At 47.6% G+C, this 14155-nt stretch overlaps 1 protein-coding gene across 2 annotated transcripts in view; it reads left to right on the top strand.

Annotated features, from left to right (window-relative positions):
• Positions 1–7542, top strand: part of LOC149336891 (uncharacterized) — a 45976-nt gene extending 38434 nt beyond the window's left edge. For both annotated transcript variants that reach the window (XM_089553183.1, XM_089553184.1), the window contains exons 10-11: positions 3236–3519; positions 5316–7542. In XM_089553183.1, the coding sequence (XP_089409309.1) occupies positions 3236–3519; positions 5316–5693 (662 nt within the window). In that variant the 3' untranslated portion in view covers positions 5694–7542. The remainder of the gene's footprint in view (positions 1–3235; positions 3520–5315) is intronic.
• The last annotated feature ends 6613 nt before the right edge of the window (positions 7543–14155 follow it).

The following is a 14155-nucleotide window of genomic DNA, read 5'->3' as shown; positions in this document are numbered from 1 at the left end:
CAGGAAGTGTTTGTTTGGCGGCGTCAGAAAACGCACGGCAGCTCGTGGGTGGAAGGCGGCGGACGTCTTAAATTTCGGCAACAATGACGTCACCTCAAGTTTCTCCGCACTTCCCCAATGCAGTGAGGAGAACCCTGAATGTCACTGCAATTTTAATCGTCTATTACGTCACCATTTTAAATGCTAGCGCAAAACTAATTGGCATGCTTTAATTCGAATTCTTGAAGAACCTGAAATTCTCAAAAAATCACTTCACCTTCCTTTTATTGAACTCACCCCAGAGCATCTCATTTGTTCGGTATTGTTGAGATGGGTTTAGCGATTAAAACTATTTTCGTTAATTATGCATGAAATGTAACCACTTTTGACACAGATGTGTGACATTTTATGCTGATTTGAGATCTGCATTTTATTTGTAGCTGGCTGTATAGTTTAGTAATTACAGTTAAAACCCTCTAAATGTCATCTCTAAAATATGAAATAATCAGTAGACAGTACTCAAGCTTTTATGTCAGCATGTTCACAAAGCCCTGTTCCGTGCAGCAAAACAATTACTTCTTTTTTTAGATGCACACTGTGCTTGTGGAAATAAACACCAAACTTCAGTATGCATATTCACATGAAAACACATCTTACAAAAAAAAATGTTAAAAAATATTCCACGGGTACATGAACACATCGAGAACTTTATTGTTCTCCTTAACATTTCAGAATCCATGTGCAAAGAAGCAGATCTGTAACTAACACATTGTACAAGAGTTCCGGGCACTGAATGAGAAATACAGTGATCATGCAGCATTTTATACAGATGGTTCAAAAACAAGACTTTATGTTGGTTGGCTGTAGTTGAAGAAAGGCAAGAAATATAGTAAGATTGCCTAAGCGTGCGTCAGTTTTTATCGCCGAATGTTACGCCATATCCCTAACTATGAAAAAAATACTGAAGAACAGCATTGAAGACAGTATCACTTATACGGAGAACCTGTCACGAAGTGGGAGCACGCCACCAATGGGCTCTTCACTCTCTATTACCAATTCTAGGGGGGGGGGAACACCTCCCCCCAGGTGCCAGATCTTAAGCAGGACCGAGTGGCTAACCGGCGATAGGTCCACGCCTGACCAGCCGCTGACCGGAGGCACGACACAGGAGTCAGGAATGAGAGTGAATAAAATTTAATTAACAAACAGAAACAACACAATCACCATGTCATCAAGAATAGCACAGCATAGACACTGGACAGACGGAACAAATTTCAGCTTTGACACACAGGATCCAATATGAAAGGTTAGTGCAAATACAAATACAAGGTACTTTTGAAGGAAAGAATTTAGGGTATAGTTCTTCAATGTGGGAGTGGCGGGGGCTTAGCTGTTCCGGTGGTTGAGGTCCGGTCCAGGATGGGCGTCGGGCTGTCGATGTCGGGTGCCCGGAGTCGCTAGTCGTTGCCCAGACATCACGATGCGCCGGACACCTCTCGGTTGACACTTTACACACACGCGCAGTCACTGGCCAGACAACTGCTTTCTCATCGTCGGAGACCAGACAGCGAAACGTGTGCTAATGGGGGGGGTGGGGGGGGGTGCGTAGGGATGCTTAGGACGGAGTCCCCGTCGCCGGGCTCAACCGCCGCTGGTGAAAATCGTTACTTGCGCGAATTCTGTTTCACTGCCTCAGCGTAATTACATCACTACATCCCAAAAGTGCAATAAAGCCTTTAATAGGAGACACAGTCCCCAACGTAGTAGCGGTCAAAACACATGGGCTTAAAATTAAATTCTGATGGGTACCAAGTCACGTAGGAATCTGTGGTAACGAGAGAGCTGATGTATGTGCCGGAGCCCCCTGTAATACTAAAATACAGAAAGTGAAAATGCCGCATAACGATACTGTAAAATTTGTACAGAGAAAAGTAAGAGAAAAATGGCAGGGAGTATGGGGTTATGAAGTAAATAACAGTTTACTCCTAGTAAAACCAGTTATAGAAGAATGGAAAACATGCAGTCATCAAGAGCGTTTTATTGAAGTAATTTTATGTCGCCTTCGTATTGGACACATGCGCTTAACACATAACTTCATTCTTGCAAAGAAAGACATACCTACATGCGCACACTGCAGAGTGGTGGCCACCGCAAACCACATATTAATATCCTGTGCAAAACTTTATGAACTCAGAAAAAAGCATTTCCCACAATTTTGTGAAGAGCACATCCCATTACACCCTTGCTTACACCTAGGAGAAAATTCGCTAGTCAAAACCTCTTCTCTTGTTTCATTCCTAAAAGATGCAAATGCCCTAAACCTGCTGTAGTGTTACAAAATAATCTTTAAACTTCCTCACGCCAAACGGACATATTAAAACTTTTGTTTGGTGCATGATGGCCTTAGCTACCATGTGCCACAAAACCCAACACAACACAACAGATCTGTAATTGCCAGATGTCTGCGGCCGCGCTATCTGCGGTGCGTATGCGCTGTAACTGGCACAGCCGCGTGCATAAGTATAGAGATTTAGCATAGCGCGATCCACTTCTGCGTGCCGCCAGTGCGCACATGCTGATTGGTCCCTGCGGGGAAGGCGTGCAAACAGCTGTCCGGCACCGTCGTGGCGAGCTGTGTGTGCACAGTTGCTTCAACGTGCGGCTCCCTTGACTTCCGCAGAACGAGTCTGAGCTGACTGCTAGTGCCAGAGCCGTTCTTTTCTGCTTGGAATTCACGAGTCAAGTCTGGCGGCGCGAGCACCAAGGGGAGCTAGCACGAGGCACACGGAGATAGGTATCGTTTTGCGACGTATTACAGGGGGAGGGTGCTGGATGCATGGGGCGTACGCCTAGCTGGTGTTCGTGAAGTCGTTGCTTAAAAGCAATAGATGTGCAACGACACACTAAGACCAGCAGTTGGGTGTCTCGGATAGGTCTCACCCTACAAATATGGCCTCTTCGCATGTAGGTTGTGACTCCCCTAATTTATGATGGCCATTTTTGTAGGACGTGGACACAACTTCAATGTGTGTGACAAAGCTTCTGTGCGTTCTCTGTTTTTTTTTTCATATAATGATCTTGTATGTTGAAAAAAATACTTGATTTGAAAGGGCCTATTGTGCCGTTCAACCTTTTTTGTGTGCCTGAGGTAGTCGAAGTATTCGCGCACATGCCTACTTCTACCTCTTGGCGCCGAAATTGACCGTCTTTTTTTTCTCTTCTTTTCCTCCGCATCCTCCTCTTTCTGGGTGTGCAGTGGTGAAGGTGGTGTACTCGCGCGACAGTGATCCGCACGTGGCAGCCGTGTCGCAGCTGTGCTCGCTGCTCCAGAGCGAGCTGGGCATGCGGGTGGAGTGGGACGAAGCGGCCGCAGGTCCCGCCCACGTGACCCACGACTGGGCCATGGCCATGGCGCAGCTGCCCTGCCCAAGCTTCAACCCCGCGGCCATTCAAGCGGCGGAAAGGAAAGCTCCCGAGATGATGCTGGTGCTTGAATCTGATGGGGCCCTGCTCAAACATCAGGCGTATCGACAGCACAAGGTGGGCATTTGAGACAGTCTCTTGCTGAAATAGTTGCTGCACAGTTCAGTGAACAACGTTTGGCGTCAATGATGTTTTAGAGAGGGCAGCAAAGCATGCTTTAGTGACCTTTCTATGGTGAAAGCTCGTGAATTAGAGCTTCATTAATTCTAATTTTTGGGTAGCTCGAATTGTGCAATGTGGTTCATTCAAATGTGAATTGGTTCCGCCATCCATAATTTGAACCACGTGCCTTCATGCCGGAATGTTTGTCCACGTGGCCATCTGAGCAATGGATGCGCCACGCTGTGCTGCCTCTTCGTAGGAGAGGTGGAGACAGTAAGAAGGGTGTGCAAGGCTGGTGTGGCCAAGTGAACATGGGGAGACTGTGTGGTGGCAAGAGATTGCTGCTCAACCGTTATTTGTAATCGCTCTTTCCGAAGGCTTAAGCAGTAACTTGCTGTGTTTGCTTTAATTTGTGAGCTATGGGTGACGCTACCAGTGCCAAGATACAGCAAATAAAGTGCATCGCAGCATCGCCATCGCTGTGAATTCGAAACCGTGGTTGTGCACAAAACTGCGACATGCATCCGTTGTTTCTCCTGCCTGCTTTGCCACAACAAGCAAGCAGACTTGGCGCGCCTGGGGGCAGTGTCTCCGCGTGCATGGTCTTTCGCTTTTGCAGCGTCGCTGCGCTGGCTTGGTCCGTCGATTGGCTCCACATGCTTGTGCTTGTGAAGCCTGGTTTTCGTGATGCATTTGTAGCATTTCCATGTTTTTGTTTCATTAATGGATGACACTTAATGACCAGATTTAATTGTTATTGCCAATAATGTGCTATGACAGCATTGCTGTGAGTGGTTTATTTTACCGTACAACACATAAATAAGCTGACGGTGCCGCGACTGACCATAATTATATCCGATATATTGTTACAACTGGTATTGTTATGTGGTTTGACTGTATATCGAATTATTGTCTGTAGTATAAAAAGTCAGAACATCCCCTTGAAAATCCCATGCAAAAATGTAGCACTGTTGAACTCTCGTTCAGCACTACAATCAACAATGTATTAAAGGACGCACCAGGCCCCTGCAAGTGGCTGTTCTAATGGTTCACCTGCCATCACCTTTTGAGTGGGGAGCCAAGCCTCTGTGTGGCCTTGGAAAGAACTGTCAGTGCTAGCCGCACGAAGGTCCTTTTGCGCCCATTTTCCACACAACACTGCTGTAATGCTGGAAAGCCAACGATCAGTGACCAAAGACTACTGGCGGCTCTTGTTTGGCTGTTTCACTGCCGAAGGCCTTTCAGAAGCCAACAGCACTCTGCTTTTAATGAGATCTTATTGCGTTTGTTGTCTAATGGTAACAAGAACGCACCTCTTATGGTAGGCAGTGAGTAGTGCTAAGCCTAAGCCTAGTCTGCTGCAGCATTGATGCACTGCAGGCTAGGCTTAGTGACAGCCAATGAGTGGCATCTTGCCAGTGCGCCAGTAGGTAGCAAGTTGGTGCAGGAAGCACGCACTATTGATGGTGCACCGAGATCGGGCTTCAAGGCTGGAGATAACCTTACTTTTTATCATGTTTTATGTGCTGGTATAACACTCTTTTGCTATTCCCTTCATGTTTGAAACGTATCCTAGATCAACTGTTGCACAGGCTGCATGCGTGTAAGCCACAGGAAGGACACATGATAGACATTTTGCAAAGGCTCATGGGAACTGTGCTGGGCTATGGGCTTAACAGCTCTCTAAAGTACGTTTATCAAGGGCTGTGAGAACTGCGGTTCACACTTAGCGACGACTTCATTCCTCGCAGGACCTGGGTGCTGTGAGTGAAAGCAACATAGATGAGCTGTACCACACTACGTACGCGGCGCTCCTGTCCAACCAGGCGCAGGCGCTGGGCGACTACTGCCACATCGTGGTGGCTCGCCTGCCTTACACCACGCTGCCAATCCGCCTGGACCTGGTGCCCGAGAAGCGGTACCTGCTGCCGCAACACCTGCACCAACTCCTGGCGAAACTGTTGCACGGCACATCACTGCCCGAGAGTCGCGCCGAGACTGCGCTCATCTCAGATGCATGCAGCCGCTTTGGTGACGCCCTCGCCAATGCCTGCAATGCCCATGACGAGCGGGGCTTCGCTGCGGACAGCCTGTGTGGAAAGCTTCAAGCTGTTCTTCGCGAGTCGTGACAATGGAAGGTGGACGACACGGCCTTTGTTGCGAGACAACAATTGTTTGCTGGGCTGGGGGCCTGCCCTGATGCACGAAGTGACAAGGACTGGCAGTGACCCCCTCCCTCCCCATTTTTGGAGCTAAGATCTCTCAGTGTGCCAGAATATGGCTTCAGTCTGCTTGGCAAAACTGTTGTTGGTGCTTCTCACCATGGCATGCTGAAGTGACCCCCTTTTTATGACTTGTGCCATCACCACTTAAGCCTGTGCTTATGAGGAGAGTGCTGCGAGGCTTCAGAGCCTCTTTCGAAAGACCAGAGGCTTTCCTGACCTAGTCAGAACTGCAGCTGTGTGCAACAGTGCCTTGTGTTTGCAAGTTTCTTGATGTGGTCGAAAGCAATGTTTAGCAGCACTTTGTTTGAAATGCAAGACCAGTGCAGTTTTTCTCTAATGGTGCCAAAAGCAGCATTTATTAATGTCTTATTCATTTGAGCTGTAGATCTGGTACATTTGTGGTGAATCACTGGCAGAAGAAGTTATCTTTTCTGCACTATCTTTGAAGTGGTAGGCTTGATCTTGAGCGGCTTGCAGAGTGCATGACCTACCTATAGTGCAGATTCCTTGCAGCAAACCACTGTGGCATCAGAGACATTCCGTTGGCTTCATAACCATGTATGTCTTGTAGTGTTTAAAATCTGTTAGTGTTCTCATCTACTGTGTTTCATATCATGACTCGGGTGCTTGCTTTTGAAAACTTTTGCTTTTGGCAGTGCCTCCTAGCTCTTATTCATTGTGTGTTTTGCTGAGGAAGATTTGGTGTCACTTTTGAGAAAAGCCCAAGGAACTCTTTTGACTGATGTTCAGGTAGTGTATGAAGGCATGTGTAAATATTATCAGCCACATACAAGGATTTGATTTTGGTAGGCTTTTGCTAAGCGAATACACAATATAAAAGCATATTTGTTACTGTTTGAATGTTTGCCACAATTTTCTTTGCCTTTATTCGTGGTGGACCTTGGCTACAGAGTGTACGCAAAGCATACCCGATTGCAGTGTGACTGTGTCTGTGATGAAGTACACTGAAATCTACTTACAGCGAACAGGTAAAAAAACCTTAAAATGGTTTGATATGTAGCCGAAGTTCATAATATGAAATTTTCGTGCAGGAGATGAGCAATTTAGCCAGTGAAAGGACTGCAACCGGGAAGAACCTTCTCTGAAGCTTTAAAATAATTTTGGAACCGCTCGCGGTAATTGCAGAGGGCACAGAAAACTGAGTGCCAAACACCAGCATGCGACTGTGGCAGGTTGATTGCTAGTGAGCCTGGTTTCCCCGCATTACAGCAGTCTCACGTGAAAAATGAGACACCAGAACGAAAGCTATCGCCGTCTTCGCTGCGTCCATTGCAGTAAACATGAGCACAGGACGACTACTAGAAGGCTGCAGCCGACCATGCTGCTGGTTTGGGGGCACTATTGATGGTGCCAATGGGTGCCGACTGAATGGCTACTAATTATTCACACCACTATTGCTTGTATTGCGCTGTTGGCAAATGCAAAGATAAAGCGTGAATCGTGACACAACAAAGCCTGCTGTCTGCCATCCAAGCCGGCACAGCTTGGCACCCAGCAGTGTGATATATCAGGTTTGGGCAGACAGTGTTCAATTTATAAAGTAAGAATTGCATGTGTTTGCTGAAAATATTTACAGCCAGTTCGATATAGCCAATGGTTCCTAGTATCCATGCTTGTTATATGGAGGTTTGACGGTATTAGTCACTGTCACTTTTACTGCATGGCGTATGAAACAAAAAAATGTAAAGTAGCATTTATTTTGTTCGAGTGAAATATAGTCACTTTACTGATGCTCACGTGGCTGTTATTCCTTAATTAATATCTCTGTAGAGCAGTCCGTAATGAACTATAATCTAATTTTCCTTGTCAAAAGATGGGCATTGAATTCAGCAGCTGCTCTTATCACATGCCTACGTTCATCTCTCTCACCTCTGCCAAGTTCATACTGCGCATGTTAATTGCATCCAGGACCTGTAAAATGATTTGTCGATGGGAATGTGGGATTGAGCTCATATTTGCAGTGATGGATGATGTTTTTAATGCTGTAGCGTTAAGGAGCTCGTCGCAGAAAGTTCGGTGTCATTGTCATTGGCGTCATTGACCGTGAGCGAAAAATCCGTGAAAAATCCCCCAAGAAGCAACCTAGGAGGCAGCTGTACCACCTAGGCCATTTAACCCTGTGGCATCATCACAACCTGCCCGCCGGATTGTGAGCAAACTGGGCACCTTGGCACGTGGCGGTTAATGATTGGTCGCACAAGGTTGCTCGGGAAGGGCAACCTGGGCACCTTGGCACGCGGCGGTTAATGATTGGTCGCACAAGGTTGCTCGGGAAGAGCAACCTGGATCGCACAGATCCTACCGGTGGCAGCACCTGAGTACTCCCAGGGATCTATGAATGTTAAGTAGAGGAAGACGAATTCTGTATATATGGGGATTAAAGAGACACTGAAGCACTCTTTTTGAAAATCTGGCTGACAGCTGCGTCCTATAGTTTTTCGAGCTGTACACTTGAACATCAAACCCAAACAAGTAAAAAAAATGCGCGAGTTGTCTTTTCTAACAGAAATGTCAGGCCTGTGCTGCGGGGCACACCAAGGTCCACGTTGTTGCCGTTGATTGGTCAAGACGTCGCGACGACACACTGAGGACCGGAGAGGCATCCGATAGGGATCTGGCGCTGCATTGAGTGCACATCACAACTTTTCGTGGTGTTGTAAAAGCGAATATGGCGACTATTTTTTGCGCTGACCTCCAAAAAAAGGATACTACAGTTTGTTCATTCCAAGTATCACCTTAAATAAAACAAATTCGATGTCTAGCACAAGCATATGCCAGCGTGCAAGGCGTGTATGCATTACATGCATTAAAGGTGCCAGCACAACCTCGGCTCGTGTTCTCGGAAAGGAAGGGGTGTGAATAATACTCGAGTCAATTACCACCACCGGACGCCTCCTGGCTCGCACGAAAGAGCATCATCCTAAAGAAAAGGCCCAAGGCATTGTGTACAAAAAACCCTGCTCTCAGTACCCACCATTCTAGGTTGGGGCAACACAGTTATTTCAAGAAAACGATCAAGCAGCACAAAGCTGATGTCAAAATGAGCGAAGCGCAATGGACAAGCACTGCGAGGCATGTGACAACAGGATAGTGACGCAATTATTGTGCGCTGGAAACCAAGATAAATCCGTGCACAAGGCTGCTGCTTCAGTCATGGCGTGTTCAGCAGATGCCGGGAAATATTGATCGCCTCCTCGGAAACTTTCGCCCTTCCTAGATCTGCTGTTTAGGTTCAGTGATCTGGTGGTCAACTATATGTGTATTTAAAAGCCAAGCTGCAACTCGCCTGCTGCCACAACTTGAGGAAGAAACCAAATAAGGTTTCGAAACGTGTCTTTTTGCAAAAGGTTGGTTGGTGTTCATTTCTCTCCTAAATTTGCGTCCGAAATCAGACAGGCCTCTGTCGAACGCTTTCATTTTAATCGCTTAGCTACGATTATAGTGATGAGACAGAAACGGGTGGAAAAAAACGAGATGCTTGCTTGCTTGGACATGTCGAACCGAGTCTTTCTGAGCACGCCTCAGCTGGTCTGGCCGCACCTAAGCTGATGTGAGCGACATATGCTTGGGTGTCTATAAAGGCTCTGCAGGGGCTAAGTGAGCATGTTTTTACTTTTAGAAGAGGCGCTTCTTGGTAATGGTGACATGCCTCTCATACACGAGAAAATCGAAGGCACTGTGTCATGGTACAACTTGCCTTTTTGATCGAAATCTCTAGAAATCACATTAGGGACAAACTCTGCATGCAGCTGCTATTACAACAGTGCTTCGAGCAGAGTATGCTTGCTTTGGTCGGCTTGAATTCTCCCTCGTCACAGTAGCGAGCGCTTGTGCTGCGAGCTTATGATCTTGTGGAAAACAGTTAAAGATGACATAGTCACGGCTGTAGTTGCTCGTGAACACAAACGCAGAGTAGTACCTCGTGTTGAACCTGATGCTTAAGGTCGGCTGACACGCTTTGTACAGGTGCAGTCAAAAGTAAATTGAAGGCGACTTTGTCAAAAAAAATTTAAGTTCTTTAAATCTACAGCATAGTGGTCCATGCTTGTTGGTGCTCAGTGCGATTCGCAAAATCATAATCAGGCTGCACAAATGTATTCAAGATGCATGAATTGAGGGGCAATGATTAAATTTTTTCGTGAATATTGCCTTCCATTTACTTTTGACTGCACCTGTACGTCACAACGTATGCAATACGAGGAACAATGCACGCAGCACGAGAAACAACGCTCGCTGAAAGCTCGCTCGGGTGCGTCGAAGTATCCCCGGCTCCTCAACGTGACGGCAGGGACGAGGTTTTCCTCTCCGCTGTTCTCCTGTCTTGTGGTTGCGTGGGACGCGGGAGATCTAAAACTTCGCGCTTTGAATTGGTGATTGCGCCACTGTTCTAGCCAAAATAAAAAAAAAACTTCACAGACGTGATCAGCAAAGACACTACTTCAAAACTGCCTGCCAGTGCATGCACAAGAAACCAGAATTAATGGCTTGCAGTGGCAGGTCATGAGTTGCTTTTTGACGCCCGAACGGAGTCACCTTTACAGGCACCAGCCCGTCAGAGTGAACATTCAAATAATGAATTGCAATCAACCGCCGGACAAACATCGGACGTTCAATGTATGTTCGTTTTGGGATGTGCGGAAATCCGTGGGAGATCCGCCGATGTCCGACGGATCTTCCTTCTATGAACCTCTAACGAACGTAGAAATATAATTATTTAGATCTTCAATGGAGTTCCGGGCCGGATTTCCCTCAGCGGATCTATTGAAGATGTTGGCAATTCATGCTTTCTATAGCAAGTCACGATGACTGCAGCCAATAATATATCTGGCAGGTCCCATATGGGCTTTTATAAAAGCGCTCAAAATGCCCCAAATCAGACATACGTCAAGGAATTCTTCAAGTTGGTCATACTGGCACAGTTTCACACAACAGGAAAGGTTACTGTGCAGGAGTACTAATTAGTTTCAGTGGTATCCAAAAAGTAGATTGGTGCCATTTGGAACCGGTTGGATTTTCTCCCGGGACTGCAGCTAGGGGCCCATTCTGCCTCGTGCTAACATTCTTAGAGGATAATTAAAATTATATGAATTGCTCCCAAGAGAATTTTATTGGACCCCATGGTTACACGATAAGGGACCACAGTCCCTCAAAAAAATACAAGAGTACAGTTCGCGACCTCGATTACGGAAAAGCGATCACTCAAGACACGACAGCGACTCCTGTCGCCCTGCTAATTATATGAATCGCACGCGTGAAGCTAAACGAACAAGTCTGCATCGTAGGAACATAAGCTCGATATATACGTATGCATAGAGCTGTTTTGTTGTTGTTGTTGTGACTGAGGGAAGGATGAAAAGGAAATTGCACGGGCCTGCTACTGGCTCCAGCCGAGCCACCACCGCTGCCATCGTGCAGACAGAGGAGAGTAAAGAGATCAGAGGACAGAGAAAAAAGGAAAGAAAAGACGCGCGTCGCAGCAACAACTGCGTCCGCCGGAGCGGACGCCGCTCAAAAAACAGATAAGCGGCCGAAGCCGCGCTCGCCGTAGCGAGAACAGATACTCGCTCCAACTTACATGCTCCATTCATGGGACCTTCCTGTTGGAGCCAGTGGCGCTTGTCCGTTTAGCAAAGTTAGTCAATTTAATCACACTCGCAGGGACGTTAGAAATGATAAAGATAAATAAAAAATAAAGTTGCTAATACCTTTTAACAAAAACCTTGTTACATTTTTAAGGAAAGGAAATGGCGCAGTATCTGTCTCACATATCTCGGCGTAACCGCGCCATAAGGGAAGGAAGGAAGGTAGGAGTGAAACAAGGAAGAGAGAAAGAGGTGCCCTAGGGGACGTCTCCGGAATAATTTCGACCACCCGGGGATCTTTACCGTGCGCTGACATCGCACAGCACACGGGCGCCTCTTGCGTTTCGCCTCCATCGAAACGCGGCCGCCGCGGTCGGGTTCGAACCCGGCTCGGTAGACCACTGAACCACCGCGGCGGGGCCTGATACGCCATAGCCTTCACTCTCTAACCAGATTCATTAGTAGTTAAACAGCATTTAAATTTTTTTTATTTTGCTGCGCGCTTTTTTTTCGCTCCAGTGACTTCGCCGTTCCTGTCGCGAAGCGCGCGGCTGGAGATAGCGACATCGCTCTGGGCGACTCTCCGTCGCCCGTGTGAATCTGCCAGTCCGTAGCAGAAGATATGATGACCCCTGGCCCTTTTGCTCATGCAGTCTCCGGAAAAAGGCTACCCGCCCGCCCCCCCCCGGCGCCTGTGTTTTGGAAAGTTTAAAAGCTGCGCCTTCCCCTCGGTCAAAAGAAAAATGATGGCGACAGGCACCCGGCCGAGACAACCGTTAAAGGACAACTGACTACCCTCTGGTCGAAAATATATTCTACCTTTCTGGTAGCGAGGCGTCGTCACCGGAAGGCGCGGCCGCATATGATTTAAGAAAAGACTCATTAATACACTGCAAACAAAAATATACCCAAAAGGGAGTAAAAAGGTGGCGGCCACCCTTTTTACTCCATTAGTGAAAACATTTACTCCGTGAGTGGGGAGCAAAAAGGTGGACTGTCCTTCATTTTACTCCCATGAGGGAATAAGGGAGTAAAAATGAGGATTTACCAGCATTTACTCTAGTCTAGAAAGGGAGTTAATTGTGCCAAATACTCCGCCAGTGCCGAAATGGAGTAAAAAAACACCATTTTGTGCAATCCTCCCCGCCCTGCACAAAATGCACAAAAATGCACAAAATGCCCCGCCCTGCACAAAATGCACACCCTGCAAGTTAAGATTTATTGCATATGGCACAATCAATATCAGGTACATGCAAAGGTGCAACAAGGCAGCAACCACGAACCACAACTCTAATGCTTCCTTGGTCGCAAATTTTCTGCATCCTGTTTTGAAATGCAGCTAAGAAACAACCAACTGCACACACTAGAAAAACGGCCTTGTTTGACTAAATCTGAGGGATCAAGCTTCTACTGTCATAACCTCCAGCGCTTGGTATTGGGCAAAAAATAAACTGATTTAGCAGTATGTATTTAACAGCACATAGAAGAAGCCAAGACAATGCGTATACCTGCCCCGGCTAGTCGCTGTGCAAGTTTACACACTCGAAGAGTATGCCGGATGCACTAACGACGAACTGACTCAGAAGGAGAATCCAAAACGAGATATAAATGAGCACGGCGCATTGGAGAAAGAAGGCGAGCGTCGCGCGGATGAGAAAAAAAAAAAGAGCTGTTCACACCCTGCACTCTTCCGTCAAGGTCACTAACTGCGAAGCGACGGCGGTTAGCCCGACGCGCTGACGAGCTTTTCACTTACCCGAACGCTACGGCGCTGAGCACACCCAAGTCCTTCTGACAAAGCAGCGGTTAACGTCTCCTCGAGCGCGCTGTCCTCTGAAATGCGGGAAACTCCCACGGGGGTGCCCCCGCAGGGGCGAGCTGCCCCGATCGCTGTGGAACGGAAGCGACACAAAAGAACGTCGCCTGTGCCACTGCTTGCGCTCGGTTCCGACTGGAGTTCGTCGTCACTGCCCCGATCTCTTCCTCTTACAACTCGGAGGCTTAATCTCAGGGCTGGCCCATGCTTCCAATGCGTCTGTTTCCGCGCCTGACCAAGCGCACGGCTCTCCGCTCCAGGCTCTTATCCCGCGCGCGTTTCCTTTTTCCTCTCAAATCGCATCCTCTGATGAAGCACACAGCCGAGAAACGCCATTTGTTCAAACGGCAGAACAATATTGTTACCTTATCTTCCTTGGCGCACTGTCCCAGCGGCGGAACTCGCTCGATGTGGCAAAGGCTGGTGGAGGGCCACCATGCGTTCACGCACAAGTCCGGCGATGGACGGTTGAGCGCGAGGCAGGTTGATGGCCTGTGTGCGAGTGCAGCTTTTCAAACGACTCGGCCCAGAAGCAACGATCGCGCGACGACGAGTACGAGCCTTCACTGCGGGCCTTTAATGCGAGTATGGGCCTTCGATTTTGGGAGACCCGCAGCTCCCCCGGCCCTCAACTAGACCGGGCAGCAAACACCAAGAAAATAATTCTTTTCAAGACGAGGCTATGACGTAGGCATGTGACGCACTCCACCAGTCACCACGCCTCCGGCTAAGATCCGAGGAGAAAGGGCGATGTTCTCTGGCGGGGCCTACTCAACGAGGCGCGCGAGAGAAAAATCTCGAGGAGGGAACGGAAGAAGAGGAGCATGACGAAGTAGCTTGATTGCGATGGCTGTAACTACACTGTTAGCAAAAAAACACCCAAAAGGGAGTAAAGGGCTTGTCCTCTAACGTACACCCAAAAAGAGGTTTTTTTTTACTCCATATGT

This window comes from Amblyomma mixtum, chromosome 7, assembly GCF_055824585.1.
Source record: "Amblyomma mixtum isolate Tamu chromosome 7, ASM5582458v1, whole genome shotgun sequence".
Classification (NCBI taxonomy): domain Eukaryota; kingdom Metazoa; phylum Arthropoda; class Arachnida; order Ixodida; family Ixodidae; genus Amblyomma; species Amblyomma mixtum.
Note: the sequence above shows the minus strand (reverse complement) of the source record. Positions and strands in the feature narration are given on the sequence as shown.